The 20,949-nt window shown below is 39.3% G+C and overlaps 1 protein-coding gene across 8 annotated transcripts in view; it reads left to right on the forward strand.

The window, feature by feature from the left end:
* The window catches only part of chd9 (chromodomain helicase DNA binding protein 9), a 257,884-nt gene that overhangs the window by 52,087 nt on the left and 184,848 nt on the right, over positions 1-20,949 (forward strand). For 7 of the 8 annotated variants that reach the window (XM_072547352.1, XM_072547351.1, XM_072547350.1 and 4 more), the window contains one exon: positions 11,706-13,425. The exons of the other annotated variant lie outside the window; for it this stretch is intronic. In XM_072547352.1, the coding sequence (XP_072403453.1) occupies positions 11,866-13,425 (1,560 nt within the window). In that variant the 5' untranslated portion in view covers positions 11,706-11,865. The remainder of the gene's footprint in view (positions 1-11,705; positions 13,426-20,949) is intronic. 8 annotated transcript variants of the gene reach the window in all.

Raw genomic sequence — 20,949 nt, forward strand, 5'->3', positions numbered from 1 at the left:
CAAGTGATATCCAGTGCACCTCAAGTCACGCCTGCATTTGCACCTGCACGTCCATAAACCTTCCACAGTTTGGAGGGTCACAATTGAGAAGCACAATTTAAGTATACATTAGTTACTATGAATGAAGTATTCATGTTGAATACAGCTCACTTCCATATTACCAGGCATGCATAAAATAACTTAAAAACACTACATGTTGCAGCATTGTATCTTACTGAGTTCCTTCAAATACTGGATTCACAAACTTTGGGCCATATTGTTCACTGTTTTAGTCCTGTAGATTTTATTGTAATTGTAGCATCTTGAGACTGACAGATTAAATTAAGCATATTGTGGGTGAAACAGAAAATGAGCTTGTCCTGTTTCAGATACAGCTGGCTTAAACAGCACAAATATGTTGAGGTTATCAGGAAGCATTTTACTATTTTTAGCAAGCAGTAATCTATTCATAGGAACAAGTCAATTTTGCTGTCGGGGAAATGGCTTTTTTCCTAATTGTGAGGCAACAGTTTTGAGTGACCTACTAACTCTTCTGTTCAATGTCAAAAACAGTTTCAAACAATCACCTCCCAATATTATATAAGTCATGCCTTTTCAGTGTGCTTTGTTTCGCAAGTCAGGCAGGAGAATTCTTTTCTGATAATAACTCCTTACAGCAAAAATAAGGAAATAACAATTAAAATAAGCAAAGATGTATTATGTCTATTTTACGCATGCCTGATAATATGGAAGTGAGCCGTATTCAACATGAATACTTCATTCATAGTAACTAACGTATACTTAAGTTGTGCTTCTCAATTGTGAAAGGTTTATGGATGAGAAGGGGTTAGCACAGTGGTTAGCACTGCTGCCTCATAGCGTCAGAGACCTGGGTTCAATTCCCGCCTCAGGCAACTGTCTGTGTGGAGTTTGCACGTTCTCTCCGTGTCTGCGTGGGTTTCCTCCGGGTGCTCCGGTTTCCTCCCACAGTCCAAAAATGTGTAGGTCAGGTGAATTGTCCATGCTAAATTGCCTGTAGTGTTAAGTGAAGGGATAAATGTAGGGGAATGGGTCTGGGTGGGTTGCTGTTCGGAGGGTCGGTGTGGACTTGTTGGGCTGAAGGGCATGTTTCCACACTGTAGGTAATTTAATCTAATCTAAACATCCTTAAATGCTTCATAAGGGAGTGCTTTGCAGTGCATTGCTCATACAAGCAGGACTAGTGTCATTTTGTGGATATCAAGGTACCAGAGGTAGGAATAAGATGAGTAACCAATTAATTTAATTTTGTGTGATGATTCAAGGAAGAATATTGCCCATGACAAACAATTATTTGGTTATCCCCAGAGACTGTTCTTTGACTTCTGTATGCCCTGAAACATCTCATCCCCTGAGAGCACACCCAGCGTGAAACCAGTTGACTGTTGCTCCTACCAGCAGTTAATCTATTTTCATGGTTTTCTGATGCCCATAAATCTTACTAAATTTATTGAATTCAGTTGAGAACTTGCCATAGTTTGAGTTGACTACCCAACCACTATACCTGATTTTAATAAAATTACGTATAAGTTACTCAATGTTTCTCAAAAATATGATTCAGAGACTAGATTGACACTGGTATACAATATAATTAAAGCTTTTCAAAATAATTGTCATCTTAAGTATAGATTTTATGGCTTCCATTTATTACAATGTCTTTCTAGTCTTCCCTGTCCTCAAACATTTCCTCCTTAACTCTGACAAAAATCATTCAATCTAAAATTAGAACTGTAAACAACTTTCCTATAAACTGTCTCCCCTTTCTCCTCTTATCACCTGGACACAACACTTTTTCTAACTAGTTACTGTTATGACACTTCTCTTGAGCAGGTGGGACTTGAACCAGTGCCTAAGTACACTGTTTATAGATTGCTCCATAGTGTCATAGGAATAAAAATTCCAGAAAATACTGCAATTGCTAATTGAAGATCATATTCTTTTTCCATCTCTGTCCTCTTCCTACCTCTGGCACGTTTGGTTACTTTCATTGTATAAATGAGAGCATTTAGCTTAACGGACTAAAAGTCACTTATACAGTAGTATTTGAATGGATTCTTAATAGCACCATTCATAACCCCTCCAGGCAAACCAATATTTCTGTCCTTAAGTAGGAGAGTTATGGACATTCAGACTAGATCCTCTTGGCACATCCTTGATCTGGAATAAATTTTTGTTGATTTTGAGAAATATGAGCAGTTTGAAGGATCCATCATAAAAGTAGTTGTAGACAAATTGATGCAAACTGAAAATGGTTTAATTGCATAAATGTGCAGTCAACACCAATCGATTCCAAAGGCTTCCTTATTTAGTGCAACCTTTACTTATTTATGTATCTGTGACGTAGTATAGCTTTGCAATATGATTTTAATTTATTTCACGAAAGAAACCAGTTGCTATGTACATGTCATTTAAAAGCAAACACCTCTTAGTGAAAGGAAACTGATGTCTGTTTCTGGTCAGGCCGCTATATTACTGATGTGGTTCTTTCTGAACCGCCCATTAAATAACCATTAAGCCACTGTTGTTTAGGACAGCTGGGAATGGGCAACGAATGTTGACTTTGACGGGATACTCAGTCAGAGAAAGAAATAGTTGAGCAGCTCACATTTGGGAGTGTCTAATAAATGCAGTTAATTTATATTAACAGTGAATATTTTCAATTAGCCAGGTTTCTATAGAAACCAATTTACTCATCTCATTTGAAAGACCATGACTAACCATATTTGCTGATAATTTTAGCTTTTTCTATATAATGGCAAAAACCTCTCTCATGTCAGTACAGTGACAGTGTTCCAATTCTGATTTGTGAAACATTGGCTGATTTTAAAATATGAGAGTATGGTTCTGGTGCTGGCATAAGGGACTCTGTATTTATGGTGTAAATTCCAGGAACTTGCTCAGAGACGCTAGTTTCCCGAATCAGAATAAAATATCACTGTATAAAAGGGACTTTGTGATTTCTGCACCAAGTGAATCTTGAAACTATAGCCACGTGTTATACCAACACACTCTTATTTACAGTTGACTGTGAATATGGAAGCAGTTTGAACTATTCATAATTTTTGTGGTGATTCATACTGCTGTTAACCTGCTCCAGCTTAAGTTTGTTCCATGGTTAATGCACAATTCCATGCATGTATGAAGAAGCAAGTACATTGAAAGCAATAAATATACTGGAGCAAGAACTCTGTCTGCTTGTCTAGCTTACTCTCGCATCTCTTTAAATGTATGGTCATAAAGTTGCTACAAGTGCAAGTTTTTAGTGATACAGAAACAACAGATCTGGTGTGATACCGTAGTATAGTTGCTTTAATCATTCATTCAACCTCTGGGGCAGGTTGGACACACATTCAAATTTTCTATCCTAGAATGGGAACATTATCACTGTACCACAAGATAAGTCTCATGTCTCTTTGACCAGTGGGATTTAAACTAAGTTTGAATGACCAGAGAAGGAAAAGGTGCAATGCTAATTCAGGTAGAGAAAGAGAAATTGAGAAGGAAAGAAAGACCTAAGAATTAAGAGAAAAATGTAAATGTAAAAATCTTTTACAGTTTCCAATGATTTTACTATATGAAGAAATAAGACCAACACTTCTAATTGTTCACTTTCTCATGGAGTTTAATTGGGAGACATTGCATACTTATTGAGTCATAGAGACGTGCAGCATGGAAACAGACCCTTCAGTCCAACCCGTCCATGCCGACCAGATATCCCAACCCAACCTAGTCCCACCTGCCAGCACCTGGCCCATATCCCTCCAAACCCTTCCTATTCATATACCCATCCAAATGCCTCTTAAATGTTGCAATTGTAACAGCCTCCACCACTCCCTCTGGCAGCTCATTCCATATACGTACCACCCTCTGTGTGAAAAAGTTGCCCCTTAGGTCTCTTTTATATCTTTCCCCTTTCACCCTAAACCTATGCTCTAGTTCTGGACTCCCCAAACCCAGGGAAAAGACTTTGCCTATTTACCCTATCCATGCCCCTCATAATTTTGTAAACCTCTATAAGGTAATGGGGTAATGGTATTTACAGTGTTAATTATTGGACTCTGCTTTCTGAGGTGAATTAGATAGGTAATTATTCTGGTGTAGGGAAGCAAGTGAAGTAGTGAGTGGTTGTCAGTAAAGCACTGTTAAAAGCTGCTGAAGCACTGCATTTCTAATTATTTAATTGCCAACTCTGTAACATTGAACTAAAACAGTGCCTGCAATTGGGATACTTATTCGGATTATCCAAGTTAACTTTGACTTGAGATGCTTGCAGGTGCCAACCTGGGATATTGTTATCATTGACACCACAGGCTGTAAGACTGCGTCTGTGCATGTGAAGGAACTACTCCCAAAGAGAAATGCAGTCAGTTGTTAATGGTGCCCATGACCCTGCAAATTGATTTTATTTTAAAAGAGAAGCCTGATTCTTAAACAAACACTCGAAAGGTTGAAAATCAATGCACTCAACATTTGAGTTCAACACTGTTAAAGCAAGATGGAGGCAGAGGTTATAATCTGTGTGTTCACCAAATCATGGGTATTGTTACAGTAGAAGAGGAGATCATTCAGCCCATCATGTTTGCGCTTTCTCCCCAATAAAGTTGTTACCCATTCCCCTGCTGCTTTCATTGAACCTGGCATTTTATTCTCTTTAAATAGACTAACTTCCTATTGAATGCTTCAATTGGATCTGCTTCCACCACACTTGTTAGGTACTGCATTCTAGATCATCATAACTTGCTGTGCGAAAAAGTTTTTTTCAAGTGTTATCTATGCTGCTTTTGACTATTTTAAACCTGTGCCGCCTTGTACTCCATCCTTTCACAAGTGGAAATAACTTCTCCTTATTTACTGTATTAAAACACTTCATAATATTGAATCTCCATCAGATCTTCTTTTGGTCTTTTCTCCAAAGAAAACAATCCCAACTTCTCCAGTCAGTCTTTGTCACTGAAATTTCTTTTTTCCCATGTTGAACTTCATTTTGTCTGTCCACTCTACCAACTTAGGCCATCTAAGTCTTTTTGAAGTTCGCCATGATCTTCCTCAGTGTTTGCAAGTTTCGCTTCATATCAAAACATTTTGAAGTTGTGTCCTGTATACCAAGGTCAAGATCATTAATGTATTTTTGGAAGAGTATAAGTCCCAACATTGAGCAACATATATTCCATGGCATACAATAGTTTTTGGGTAGTTAGCAAAGGAACATTGGAAGTAAGTCATTTAGCTATTTGAGCCTTTTTGGCCATTCTGTTAGATCATGGCTGATCTGTGATCTAACTCTGTATTTCTGCATTTGGAACAAAGCTATCAGACAATTTGCAGAAGACAGTTATGAACTTCTACCACTCTTTGTTCAAATTAATTTTTCTGTAATTTTATTTCAGAAAATTCTGCCTCTAATTTTGTGGCTTAGTCTTTAGTCCAGGGCACCCCAGCTTACAGAAATAGTTTCATTTCTCTGTCTATCTATCTCTTGAAACCCCTTATGAAATCCATACTTAACTTTCTAAAATGTAGAGAATTCAACCTTACATTGTGTAATCTACCCTCAACTGGCCTCTTGGAGTAGAGGTTTCATTTCACCTAATCTATTCTGCACTGTGTCCGAGGCCATTGTATCCTCTTCAAAGTGCGAATCTTGGAGCCAAAAGTACTGGCATACATGTTTCTGTTATGATTAATACATGTTAATTTAGAGAAATGATGTTCAACATTTTGTATATTGAAGGATCATGTATATTTTTCCAGAATCTCCTTATCTAAGAAATAAAAGCAATTCATTCATCATTCATCCATGAATGGAGCTTAGCGCAAAATGGAAAGGAATCTTAGCAGTTTTTTGTTTTCCATTTTGTGTGATATGCTACCTAGTGTGCAGAATTCTCAGCATTCATTTGTCACTCATGGACAAGTTGGCTTTTTGAGTTCATCTTGGCGTTACTTTGGTTTTCCACAGCTTATTTACAACTCATTTAATGTAAACTAGGCATTCTACAAATTAGATCTTCAGTTATTTCCAGTTTAGTTCTCCTCATTTCAAATGCTTTTACTTTTGCAGTTTGCTTTTAACATAGTTTGAGAACAACAACCTCCTTTCGTCTAGTTCTATAGTTCAATCACTGCTTATTACCCATTGGAGGCTGGTATTGCAAGTAGGTTCTTTTTTCTATGTGTGTGTGCACATTTTGTGATGCCAGTCATGTCAGGATATCTTGAGCAGCTTTAAGATCTTGGTCAAGCTCAAAGAAGACAATCAATGTGTAGACTCATGACAATAAACAAGGATATGTAGCCCCATTCTGAATGCATGGAATCAGATACAGTGGAGTATTGGAACTTGTATGGTATGCTGTGGACGGGTGCTGCTCTATGATATTTGATGGCTACAACGTAACTCTAATCTTCAAGACAGTATCAGAGGTGCACTCCCTTTTTGAGAATCTTTACATCATACCTAAGGGCAAAGTGAAATAGTTTAAAGATCAAATACGAGACAGCTGAGCAAAATGTTTCCGCCTACTCAACAGACATTACCATCAATCTCACAACCACCAACCAGATCTTTCAGCAATTAGTTCTTGGTGAGCTTGACTTTCTCCCTTCTGTTAATGAGATCAAGAAAGCCTTTAAGAAGATGAAGCAAGGCTTCAGGGAAAGATGGGATCCTAGTGGAAAGTTTTAAAGCAATGTGCTTTAATACAGTAGAGGTCTTCCATGATATCCTGTTGTGTATTTGAAATAACGAGGATTCCAAATATCTTTTGCAATCCCATGATTACTGTTAAAAGTAATGCAAGTACAGAGGTGTCTCACTTTCCCTCATAGCAGGAAAGATTGCTGGCTGGGTCAGCATTTATTACCCACCCTTTCTAGTCTTTGGGAAGATGGTGAGCTGCTTTCTTGAACAATCGCTGTCGGCAAACCCACTGAAAAGGAGCAATCACGATGAAGTTCCAGGATTTTGACCTAGTGATGGTGAAGGAATAGCAATAAATGTCAAAATCAGGACAGCGAGTGGTTTGGTGGGGAACTTCCATGTGGTGGTGACCTGCTGCCAGTCTTCTCCTAGATGGCACTGGTCGTGGGTTTGAAAGTACTATCTAAGGAGCCTTGGTGAATTTCTAATTTCTTTAGATGGTGTATACTGCTGGAGTGAATGAAGGGAATGAATGTTGAAAGTGGTGAATAGGGTGACAGTCAGGCGGATTGTTATGGATAGCATCAAGTCTGTTGAGAGTTGGAAGTGAACTCATCCAAGCAAATGGGGAGTATCTATCCCATTCCTGACTTCTGCTTTATCAATGGTGAGCAAATTTTGCAGTCCAGACGTTGGTCAGTCATTGCAGGATTCCTTGCTCTTGTAGCCACAGTATTTATATGATTTGCATCACCCTGAACAGACTAATGATTATGGCAGAAACAAATCTTCCTGAGGGTCACTGTAGCTTACACACAAGCTGTAGCAGTGTAGACATGATGCACCTCGTGAGAAAAATCATGGAAAGTGCTTCAAATAGCCATGCCCCTTTACTTCATTTTCTTTGACCATGCAAAGGTTTTTGACATAGTCATTATGGTGGTGTTCTGGACAATCCTGGAATGGATGGTTACCTGAAAGAAATTTGTCAAGATTGGACAGCTGTTCCACCACAGAATGATGGGTCAGGAAATTTGTGAACTGGCAAATCAACAGCACCATTTGAGACCTCGAACAGCGTGAAACAGAACTGTGTTTTAGCACCAGTCCTGTTTATCTTAGTATTTTCTCCAGGTAAAAGAACAACAAAACAATGAAAACTACAGAAGCTTACATCAATGAGTTTTCCTTTCTGTTTGCTCCTTGGAGGGAATTTGCTGCTGTTTTAGGTACTTGAACTAATTCTGTTCAAATGTAAGCATATAGCATTTGAGGTGAATGACTCAATGACTAACCACGTGTGAAAGATGTGGTGTTGACTATATCAGATATAACTGAAGCAATTTTGGATCATGCTGCAGAATATTGCGAACTGGAATGCCGGAACCTCAAAAAAATTTAGTTTGTATTTAGCTAGAATTGTTTATATTCTTAAGTGTTGTTTATAGTGGGAGTACCTGGTCCATTTATTGATAGTACTGCACACAAATAGAATACTGCATTTCTCAATGCATTAGTCTTACTTCGGAGTTGATTATAGACTGTTTTATTTGATTTGGAACACTGATTCTCAGGATTTGTGTGTTGTTTTTATTCTGTCCAAGTCGCTTCCTAGTTTCAACAGATGCTAAAACTTGCTTTATTCACTGGCAAGCAAGTCATAGGTAGTTAATATTTTCAGTTTTATTTATCTCCACCCTACTGCCTTTTTTCACCCCAAAATATATAGATGCTCTTAGATCTTACAAGTATTTCATCTTTTGCAAAGAATAACATTAGGCAGTCTAGAGTCTTTGCAATTACAATGTTGCTCTAATACAAGCCACCCCCTCCCCCCCCCCCCCCCCCCCCCCCCCAACCCCATGAATAGGGAAAATTTGTCTTGACTGAAACAAGTAGATAATGAAATGTAATTTGCAATGCTACCATCTGACAGTCTTCTGGTATATTTCTGGTCACTTCATAGTATCTCAGTCAGTTTCACTTGTTAATACGTGATGCTGCCATAAAAACTAACTTCTTGCTGTTGCGAAATATGACAGTTTCAGCTGCTATGAGCTGTTCCTTTCGGCAAATCACCCACATACCTTATGTTCTACTTTTGTTATAGTATGTGGAAAATACCATGCAAAGAACATGATAGATTATAAATAAGGGGGGGGGGTAGAATTCAATACTTGAAATCAGAGACATATACAGAGATGCTGGTGACGGTCATTGAGCCTTCCTGTGTCTGGAATTAAAGTTTTTTGCACTGAATATTAATCTTGCATTACGTAAGTATTAATATCCAGAGTTTCAGCCTATTCTTTCTGTTTACTTATTGTGGTAAATGTGCACATTCCCACTATTTCTGTTTTTGATTTACAAAAGACCTTGTTTACCAGATTTTTGAAAATCTACAAATAATGTACATCACACACACTAACATCTATTTACTACGAAGCTTTAGTGTACAATCTACATTGTCTGACTTAGTTGAATACTCAGCAGGGAACCTTTCATCTCTCAATATGCAAACTTATCATTTAAGTGAATTAAAAGGAATACACTTTGACTTAATTGCCTGTTTCAGTTTTTGGATGAAATGGTAATTTCTGTACAGCTGATTAGGTGTATTCTGAATGGGTTCCCGAATTTGCCTTAATCTATGGTCAGGTGGTCATCTGAACATCATTTTAGGTTAGCATTTGATCGCTCCAAAAATCACTAGTCCACAAGGACCTTGGATATGAAAATCAGGAGATAGCAGTTGAATAATAGTCCATGTTTATCATTATTGTAACATCATCTATGACTTAGATGTACTTCCATGCTTCATGCGTGTTTACCATTCTCAGTGTTGCTAAGTAAGTAATCTCTACTGTTTTATGCAGATTTGTTGGGATGCTGGCAGTGGGGAAGATATTGTAATTTCGATTTGTTTTGAGCATCAAGAGTGGAAATGTCATATGAGCTGTTGCAAGTATAATTTTAAGCCGACTAAAATGAATAAGTTTCAGCCAAAGATGTGGGTAGTGAGTTTTGAGAAGATTTGTAGCTTAGTTTGAGGTTCTGGATGTACGTTTGCTCACTGAGCTGTGGGTGTCAATGAGTTGTTAGAAATGTCTGTGCCAGTAAAATGCAACGCAAAGTGGGGTGTGGCGGTGTTGGAGGAAGTGCACACAGATGACAAGGGAATAGTGATCTCACAACTTTGTGTCCTGTACAGTTCAACATACACAATATTGTTTACATAATGTTCTTTCCCTTTTCAAAGGTGTAATGCAGATCCGTTCATCAGGTGCTCCGGTTTCTTCCCACAGTCCAAAGATGTGCAGGTTAGATGGATTGGCCATGCTAAATTGCCCATAGTGTCCAAGGTGTGCAGGCTAGGCGGGTTATCCATGGGAAATGCAGAGTTATGGGGTGGGAGGTGGGATGTTCTTTTTAGGATTGGTGTGTAGTAAATGGGCTGAATGGAATGCTTCCACATTATAGGGATTCTATGATTCTATGAAATGTCCTTGCATTAACTAGTGAATGTGTCTATATATTACACTATATGTTTAGTGATCTACCTCAATTTTCTACACACCATTTTTTCTTGAACTTTCCTTTTGAGAAGGTAATAAATTATCAATGGTACATTTTCGAGAAGGCTTCTTAAGTTGCAACTCTATTTGGGAACCTGGTCAGTCACTGTTGACATACAATTTAACAATGCTCACGCTAAGTTTGATTTTTGTCCTCCTCTAGTATCAACTTTTAAACTAAGCTACTATTTAGTAGTCACTAAGAAGTATACTGTTTATTCGTTAGATTAGATTAGATTACTTATAGTGTGGAAACAGGCCCTTCGGCCCAACAAGTCCACACCGCCCCGCTGAAGTGCAACCTATCCATACCCCCTACATTTACCCCTTACCTAACACTACGGGCAATTTAGCATGGCCAATTCACCTGACCTGCACATCTTTGGATTGTGGGAGGAAACCGGAGCACCCGGAGGAAACCCACGCAGACACGGGGAGAACGTGCAAACTTCACACAGTCAGTCGCCTGAGGCGGGAATTGAACCCGGGTCTCTGGCGCTGTGAGGCAGCAGTGCTAGCCACCGTGCCGCCCACGGTGTTGTAGTTCTGTTGCCGAGCTGGGAATTTGTGTTGCAGACATTTCGTCCCCTGTCTAGGTGACATCCTCAGTGCTTGGGAGCCTTCTGTGAAACGCTTCTGTGATCTTTCCTCCACCATTTGTAGTGGTTTGAATCTGCCGCTTCTGGTTGCCAGTTCCAGCTGTTTGTTGCAGTGGTCAGTATATTGGGTCCAGGTCGATGTGCTTATTGATTTGAATCTGTGGATGAGTGCCATGCCTCTATGAATTCCCTGGCTGTTCTCTGTTTGGCTTGTCCTATAATTGTAGTGTTGTCCCAGTCGAATTCATGTTGCTTGTCATCTGCGTGTGTGTACATCGACCTGGAGCCAATATACCGACCACTGCAATGGACAGCTGGAACTGACAACCAGAAGCGGTAGATTCAGACCACTACAAATGGCGGAGGAAAGATCACAGAAGCGTTTCACAGGAGGCTCCCAAGCACTGAGGATGTCACCTAGACGGGGACGAAACGTCAGCAACACAAATTCCCAGCTTGGCGAACAAAACCACAATAACGAGCACCCGAGCTACAAATCTTCTCACAAACTTTGAACTGTTTATTGGTTTATATATTTCTCCTGATCTCATTAATTTCAAGTGCTAATGTCTTTTTCTATAGTACAAATAATTGTGATAATCTACTCTCATTTCCAAAAATCAGGATTACTTTTAATGCTTTCCCTTTTGGGGCTGTTTAATAGCCAGGCGATTGTGAATGAGGTGTCCAGCCTGTGATCTGTGGTTACATATAATTGAAGCAGATGGACAATGTACATAATCAAACGGTTCTTTGGGAGATAAACTTATGCCGAAAGGGTTGACACCAATATGGTCAAACGACATGAAAGAGAACCTGTTACTAAGTACATTATTTAATTAATGTTTTCTTTATTTTTAAATGACTTTCTAGGTGCTGCATGACCATGTCTGCATGAATTAAGTGGATTGAAAGTGACATGTAGTGGATTAGTCGTTGAACAGTTTAAGACTTAGAGCTGCCACTGCAGAACGGCTGAAGTCAGCTTACTGGAGCAAACTGTTGATTACGGTCGTGTAGTAGATGCACCAGGATGACTGATCCCATCATGGATTTTTTGGATGATGCCAATTTGTTTGGTGGAGGATTGGAAGGCTTGGCAGATGATGGCTTTTCACAAGCAGGACCAGTTTCATTGGTTGATGAGCTAAACCTAAGTGCAGATTTTGAACCTTTGCAGGTTGAGCCATTGCATCATGTATCTGAGACACCGACATCAGAAAAAATTAATTTTGAACAGTTACAGACATTCGATTCACTGAAACTTCATCCAGAGAATCAGCCATTTAACTTGGTGGGCGGTGGTGCTGAGACTAGTGTCCTTTCCCCACATTCCCAGTTTCATTGTTCACCAGACCATCAGCAAAATCAGACAAATGGGCTATTCCCTTCTGCCAATAATGATAGTAGTGGCCAGTCATTCGTAGATGGCAGCCCAATGTGGGGCCACCAAAGCCCTATTTCAAATCAGAATGGATCACCATTCCATACCTTGCAAGCACATTCACAGTCCGTTCAGCCAATGACTCCCTTCTTAACGCATCATGATTTTGGTCTGCATCAGTCTAGCCCACAGCAACAGCAGCAGCAGCAACAACCTGCATCAGTGCAGCCCCAACAGAATATGAATCATTTCACTACAGGTCAGAAAGTTCTAAATCATGGCAATCAGTTCATGGGTGCCCACAGTTCGGCTTCATCTCATATGACTCCGTTGAGCCAACCGACCACAACTGTAAGTTCATCTACTCAACAACATTCTGCTTCAGTGCAGCAGTTTAACCAACCAACTACAGCTCTGTCCATGAATGCAGTGCATCCTGTGCAATTCACCAGTAGTGCTAATCTCACTCGTGTACATCAGAATGTGAACTTTTCAAACTCATCACGAGAATTGACTCCGTGTTCTGCTAATTCAAATCAGTTTACTCCTCCGTATTCCTACCCGAGTAACAACCTAGCTAATGGCAACAATTTGACATCTGCTGCAATCCTTTCAACTCATCAGGTAACCCAGGCTATGACTTGCTTCCCTGGGAGTGACACATTCACAGTGGCAGCAGGGACCAACCAAGAACCAGTTCAACATATGCTCAGTCCCAACAGTCCTGCGAAACAAAAGGTTCTCCAGCCTATACATTCTGTAAACACTCAGGGAAACTTCAGTTCTTCAAGTATGCCCTCTGTTCAAACTGGCGTGCCAATAACAAGGAGTCCTGCTTCTCGGGTGAGACTTTCTAACACATCCGTTCAAAGGAAACCAACGGACCTTTCAGCTCTTCAGGGAAATCCACTTCCACATTCTCAGACACATTCGTTGACCAGGATGAATACAAATGATTTTCAGGGGCAGCTGTCAGCAAAGTTTGGCAGTTCAGGTCTTGGCCAAAGGAATTCATCCCCTATTTTAAGACCAGCGGCTTCACGGCAGTTACAGCAGCATCCAAACAAGCAACAGAAAATGGGGAACCAACAGCAAATGCATCAAGAGCCTGCTACCATCAGTCACACACTATCTCAACATTGGCAACCATCAATAACTAGCCAGCATCGGCAGATGAAGGGGTCCATGCAGTTGACTTTGCAACGGCAGGTTTGTGCCTAAATTCTTAAGAGATTGCATCCCAATAATTCTGATATTATGACCATTTAGGCAATTCTGAATGTTTCCATGAGTTAAGCTACTTGTTGTTCTTCACTTTTGAGTGCTATTTTCATCTGTCTTTCTGTGCTAGAATTATAGTTGTCAAAAGAAAATTTCTATGAACATTTAGGTAAAAACCAAAGTAAAATTTTGCTGGAGTAGATGAGTTTCTACTCCATTAGGTTATAATTTTATTTCTGTCTATGATGTTTCTGGAAATCATGAGCTAAGGACAGTGGGGTTTTCAAAACCTAAACAAAGGGACAAATTATTTCTTTTACTGATACACGTAATGGATTTAGAAGTGTACAGAAATCCTGAGGAGAAGGGAGAACTGGATTGAGTGAATGTGATGTTAAATTAGATACAGAATGAAATAGCTGGAATGTGGGAAGAAAGACAAACTGAAAATTGGTTTACAAAAAAGGCCAAGGAACTATTGTAAAATCAAATGTCAAAATTAAATAATTAAAATGTTAAAAATCATCAATTTATATCTTGAAGGAATGAAACTCCATAGTTCTAGTTTTCTGTGCAAGAGTTTGGTTTGCAGTGGTAATGATGGTCATATCATTTTTTTTAAAATGTGCGACTAATCAGTAGAATGACTTTGTGGTGAAACTAGTGTACAAGTGTAAAATTGCAGCAAGGCATAAGCATCTGAGTAGTGGAGAGATTTTATTTTATTTTCATTAGGCCAATGGCCCAATTTGATGAGCAACTTTTACCAGTTTGAAATTCACACAGGATTTCTTCGGTGTTACAATTTGCCAGTCATCTTGAGACTTTAAGCATGCTGTGTTTAGATGCTGGTGCTTTTCATCAAAATCGGTCCATAAAGTTAAGTGATGACACAAAACAACAAATAAATGGGAGAAAATGGGGACACTGCATTTTAGACTTTGAGTTCCTAACATCAATGGAGCTGTTTGTTTTATGACTTTGGTCTCACTGAGTGAATGAAAAGTGGTGCACTCTCATTGCAATAAAATAAATCTACAAATAGATATAGATGGGTTCAGTGAATGGGCCAAAATTTGACAGAAGTAGTTGAAGTGGGTAAGTGAGAGGTTATGTGGTTTGGTCAGAGGAATAGAAAGGCAACTTATTACCAAAAGGGAGAAATTTCAGAGTGCTTCAGTGCAGAGAGATCTGGTATCCTCATGCGTAAATCGCAGAAAAGCCAGTACGCAGGTATAGCAGGTAAGAGGGAAAACAAATAGAATTTTGGCATTTATTACTGAGGAATAGAGTGTAAAAATTGGGAAGTTTTGCTTCAATTGTACTTCTGCTGTCAGACAGCACCCTGAGTATTGCATAAAGTTTTAACTCCTTTAGTTGAGGAGGGATGTAGTTACTTCAAAGATTTGTTCACTAGATTTGATTCCAGTGATGAAAGATTTGTCTTATGAAGAGAAATGGAGCAGTTTAGGCTTGTACTGTCTGTAGTGTAGAAGAATGAGAGGCCATCTAATTAAGGTATATAAGATGCTAATTGAGGATTGACAAAGTAGATATAGATAGGATGTTTCCTCATTTGGTACAATCTAGAATGAGAGTAAATTTGAGGAGGAGATGGACAGATTTTTTAATAAGAGAGACCTAGAAGTTCAGGTACATAGTTCTTTGAAAGTTGTGTCACAGGTAGACAGGGTGGTAAAGAAGGCTTTTGGCGCGCTTACCTTCATTGTTCAAACCATCGAGTAGAGGAGTTGGGATGTTATGTTGCAATTGTGCAGGATGTTGATGAGGCACCTTTTGGAATCTCTGTACAGTTCTGGTCGCCCTAACATAGAAAGCATATTAGTAATCTGGAGAGTGTGGAGAAAAGATTTACAGGGATATTACCAGGCCTGGAAGGTTTGAGTTATAAGGAGAGGCTGAATAAGCTAGGACTTCTTTCATTGAAGCATTGGATGTTGAGGGCTGACCCTTAAGAGGTTTATAAAATCATGAGGGTTATAGATAATGTGAATAGCCAAGGTCTTTTTCCCTAGAATGGGGGAGTTCAAAACTAGGGACGTATTTTTAAGGTGAGGGGAGAAAGTTTTAAAAGGGATGTGGGGCAAACTTTTCACCCAAGTGGTGTGTATGTGGAATGAACTGCCATAGGAAGTGTATCATGCAGGTACAGTTAGAACATTTAAAAGACATTGAAAAGGTTTAGGTCATATGGGCCAAAAGCAAGATGAGTTGGGATCAAACAGTCTATTTCCATTGTGAGTTTCTATGACTAATTGGATTGAAGGGTTATGTGGGCAGACAAATGGGGTTGAGATCAGCCATGATTGTATTGAATAGTGGGATAGGCTTGAGGGGCTAAATTGTCTACTCTTACTCCTCGTTCTTATGTTCTTCCGTACAATTGATAACTATTCATTTAAAGCTAGAAAATTTAAATTTAGCTTGCTGATGGTTGATTTAACAGATTTATTTGTAATTAAGGCATTCAGTATCAGATTGTATAATCCACTTGATGAAAGGTGGCACTCTATTTGAATTATGATAAAATTTGAAATGTGGCAGCTGTTTTTAACGGTTTGTTCAAATAATCAAGGCTAAGTGCTTTTCAATACTTTTCAAATATGTGCAAAATCAGTTGTATTGATAAGTCTGTACCAAGCAAGACTGAGAGATGTGTTGGCTGCCAGTGTTGTTGTGAAGTATTGTAACAGTTGAATTATTATTGTGTTTGATTTAATTGTGTTACCCCTCTTTGTGGTATGATGCTATCTTTGTATTACTAGCATTCACACAATTTTCTCACTAGCATGTGATTGATCAATTGATATGCTATATGACATTAGTTGGAAACCAAGTTTGAATTTTTAAATCTTGAACTAAGGGGCTGACAGAGCTAGGGTTAGATTCGCAAATAAAATCTGCAAGATGAGACAGGTTAAGCTATCAGTGAAATATGTATAACTTGAGCATCCCTATGAATATAAATTCCTGATTCCTCTTGTCGAGATTTGAGTTTGATGTGGTCTACAATGATTAGCAATCCAATAGCTGTACTGATATTCAAAATTCATGTGCAACTTTGATATTGAATTTTTTGTCCAAGCTTCTTGTTATGTGTGTTGGGGACTGCACCTTTTCTTTTTCAATTTTCTGTCGCTCACATGTCAGTATAAATATTCCCAACCAAAGATGCCAAGCAAATGTCCATCCACTCTATTCTAACCACAAGTCTTCATCCCAATCTCATGAACTGCTTCTTCTCTCCTATGATTTTATTCTATTTCAATTCCAACATTATGAAGTTAAAAATTTAATGATTTATTTATCCCAGATATACTTCAGTCAGTAACCTTTTCAAGTGAATTGACTTCAAGTCTAGTAAAATAATAACTGGCATTTTAAATTTATTTGGTTGATTGCTTGTAGAGAGAAATCTCCAGACATGTGTTTATTCTCTTTATGCTGCATAGCCACCTTTTTTCAGAATTCTTTCTTGGCTTTACTCAGCTGTGTCACATTCAGGACAATGTCATCCTGCTACCAATGAATAGGAGAACAAACTTTACGGATAACAAATGGAAACATGTCTTATCAAGTTTGGAATTCCAACAGTGTGCTGATTCCAACACCGTGTAAGAAACCTCTGCATTTTTTTTTCAGAATAAGTTATTGTGAAAATTGTGGAGAAGGATGGATATTTGCAAATTGCAACTGCCAAGTGAGATTTATAAAAGAACCTCTTAAGTTAAATTTTGAATAATGCTGAAATATATTTACAAGATTGATTTCTGCAACCTGACTGATCAAAGGTAGTTTAAGACATGCAAATGTATCCTGTTATGTTTTATATGATGGCAGTATTAAAGTTAAGCAGCCATGTTTTGGAAAAGGAAAATTGACTGGAACTGAATAATGTGCAGCACTTGCTATTAAAAGTGCACATGCAGTTTTTTTCATTTAATCATATTGATATGGTTGTTGCTGGCTAAGCCGACATTTATTGCCCAGCTCTAGTAGCCCTTAAAAGATGGTGCTGACCTACCTTGAACCACTATGTGAATTGGGGTGCAGGTACACCCACAGTCCTGTTAGGCTGGAAGTTCCAGGATTTTGATCCTGTTACAGTGAGGGTATGAGCTAGAACTTGAGGTTTTTTTTAGGAGAACTTCTAGGTGGTGGTGTTCTGTTATCTTTGTCCTTCTAGGTGGTAGAGATCATAGGTTTGGTAGTTGCTGTTCTAAGACCCTGCGTAAGTTGCTGCAGAACATTTTGTAGATGGTATACATTGTTGCTACTGTGCATCAGTAGTGAAGGGAGTGAATACTGAAGATTATTGAGGGGGGTACTAATCAATGACCAATGACCAATCAGCCATTTTTGGACAGGATTTGAGGAGACAGGAGGTGATTACTTGGTGTTGAATTCCTAGTCTCTGACATACTTTGTAGCCACAGCATTTCTATAGCTTGTCCAGTTCAGTTTCTGGTCAGTGGTAACTCCTAGAATGTTATTAATGTGGGATTCAGCAATGGTAATACTGTTGAACTCCAAGGAGTTACAGTTAGATTCTCATTTATTTAGTGGTCATTGCCTGGCACATATGTCTGATGAAGTCAGGCTTGAGTGTGATATCCTAAGCTGTCAAATAACCAGGAAATATTCCCTCTCTAGTCAATGTGTTTGCCTGACGGGCGAGCAGTGACAAATAAACAGTTTGCCAAGTGATATATTGTAATAAAAGTAAATTGGAAACTTGTTTGAAGGAGAGATGTTGTCTGTTGTAATTTTTGTACCTATGCCCTCGATTTTGTTTTTGCAATTTTAACATTTAAAAAAAAAATCACAATTTTACTACTTTCTTTTGAATACAGGTAGAGTATCACTTGGCATTGGTCTCACTTCTTTGCCAGTAAGATCCAGGTTAACCTTGTCCAGTTGTCAGTGTTTTTTATCAAACAAATTCTGCATTCTGTATAGAAATAACTATAGAAATGGAATACATTTGAAGCCTGATAAGTTCATGGATGAGTTGGACCAAAGGTTCTGATTTCATGCTGTATAACTCTGATTTTGTTTATTTTTCACAAGGAATCCTAGGTTTGATTTAAGGTTATAATCTGTACTGATCATAGTTTGCACAACAGAATTCAGTTGGTAAATTACTATAATAAAATCAGTTGAAGTGCTAAACAGAGCGTTTTAGTTTCAATGAATTTAAATAATTAAAGAAATTTAACAAAATCAAATTTTACCTAAAATCTGTCTCTTATCGACTTTAACATAATTTGTTTTGTAGATCTATAATTCTGCTACTAGGATAAAGGGGTTGGTTTTAATTGGAATGTGGGGGGCAAGCACATTTCCTGTGATTTGACCAACACAACTGTCACTTTAGAAATCTCAAAGAAAAATTTCCCATGGATTGATGTTTGGCTTCATGCAAAGGTTATTTATTATTGGCTGTGTTTTTGGATTTGGATTTTGTTTTCTCACTGAATCCCTCAGTGTCACACGTTAACCCTTGCTGATGTTGTCCAATAGTCAGCCACTGAAATGTGCAGGAGTGATATGTTGTAATTTATCCCTTTCCGTTCCCCCCCCCCCCAAAAAAAATTATTTCTGCTCCATAGAGGCATAGCTAAATACTAAGCATGTTTATCCTCATTGTATGTGCTGCTCAATGGTATTCCTAATTTTCAAGTGGTACATTATGCTAAAATAAAGGATTGAGTGGCACTTACACAGCAATAACCAGCTCTGCAACTATCCCTGTTGGTTCTACCAAAATTGTCCGATACAAATCTCATCGAGCCTTAGTCTGAAACTAGATAAAATGAGGTATGACTGCCCTTGGCATCAGCACAACATTTGACAGCAACCATGTTGCCATAATAACGATCAAGTCATGATCACATATTTCTGTTTGTGCTTTCAACTCAGCTAGAGACAAAAATGCTGCAGATGTTGGAATTCAAAGTAGGCAGGAGGCTGGAAGAACACAGCAAGCCAGGCAGCATCAGGAGGTGGAGAAGTCAACATTTCGGCTGTAATCCTTCTTCAGGACTGGGGGTGGGTGTAGGGGGAGTTGTCGGTAAAGGGTGTGGCAGGGCCAGGGTGGTGAAGTGAGACTAGTTGAAGACAAATAGAGGGTCAGACCTGGTTGCTCATTGGGAGGAATGAATCCAATTGGTGGTAGGGAGGAGTGGAAGGGAGAGGGAGGTGCTGGAAAGGGATTCGGGGAATAGGAAGGGAGGTTATTTGCCTGTCAATAACATCACATCTTCCGCCTGGGTAGCCTACAGCCTGGAGGACTCAACATTGAATTCTCCAATTTCAAATAACCTCCCTTCCCCATCCCCTGACTCCCTTCCCAGCATCCCCACCCTCCCGTCCACTCCTCCCTGCCACTAACTGGATTTGTTCCTCCCATTGACCAACCAGGTCATACCCTCTTGTCTTCACCTATCCCCACTTCACTACCTTGCCCCCACCACACCCTTCATCTGCAGCTGCCCTTATACCCACCCCCAGTCCTGAAGAAGGATTACACCCGAAACATCGACTGCTCCACCTCCTGATGCTGTCTGGCTTGCTGTGTCCCGCCTCCTGCTTGTCTGCTGTACTTTCAACTCATCCGTCATATTATGAATATTGTGCGTGTTTAAGTTGAGAGCTTTGGCTTTTTTTTTTAAACCATTATTATCTATTCTAGTTCCAGTTTCTGCTGCACTCTTCTGCTTATAGTCATGAGATCTGTCACACTTTGACCCTGGTGGGGAGGAGGAGAAGTTGAGGTTTAGGGAAGAGTGCATCGTATAGATGGAGCCCAGGGGGAGACAGAAAAGAAGAAACAGACACAGGGATTGCTGATGGTAAGCTGGAGAGAGAGAAATGCTGAATGGGTACTTACAGGAAGTGTGAATAGTTGAAAAGTAGTTGGCTGTGCTGGGAGCAGTGCATCCAGGATTTGGAGGCAGGAATGGGTAGTGAACCTGAGGGAGGGTGTTCATCCTTTGAAATTGTTAAACTTAGTTGAGTCCTAAAGGCTGTAAGGTACCAAGGCAGAAGATGAGGTATTGTTGCTTCATCTTGTATTGATCTTCACTGGAGCAGTGCAACAGGCCTGAGATAGAACTGTTGGCATGGGAACATGATGGTATGTTGCCTTGGCAGGCAACTTCAAGCTCAGGGTCATGTTTACAGACAGAACTGTGTTTACTGCAAAGCAGTCAACCTGTCTATATTTTCTCTCCCCAGAGTAGAGGCGACCATATTGTGAGCAGCAATGACAATAGACTAGATTGAATGAAATGTAGGTAAACTGCTGCTTCACCAGAAAAGTGTGTCTGGGGCCTTGAATAGTAAGGAGTGAGGAGACCTGTGTTGTACCTTCTGTAAATGCCTGGGAAAGAGTTGTGAGCAGGTGTTGGGAGTGGAGGATGAGTGAACCTGGTTAGAGGGGACAATCTCTGCGGAATTCTGACAAGGAAGAGAAAGGGAATATGAGCC

The sequence above is a fragment of the Chiloscyllium punctatum genome, chromosome 26 (genome assembly GCF_047496795.1).
Source record: "Chiloscyllium punctatum isolate Juve2018m chromosome 26, sChiPun1.3, whole genome shotgun sequence".
NCBI classification, from domain to species: domain Eukaryota; kingdom Metazoa; phylum Chordata; class Chondrichthyes; order Orectolobiformes; family Hemiscylliidae; genus Chiloscyllium; species Chiloscyllium punctatum.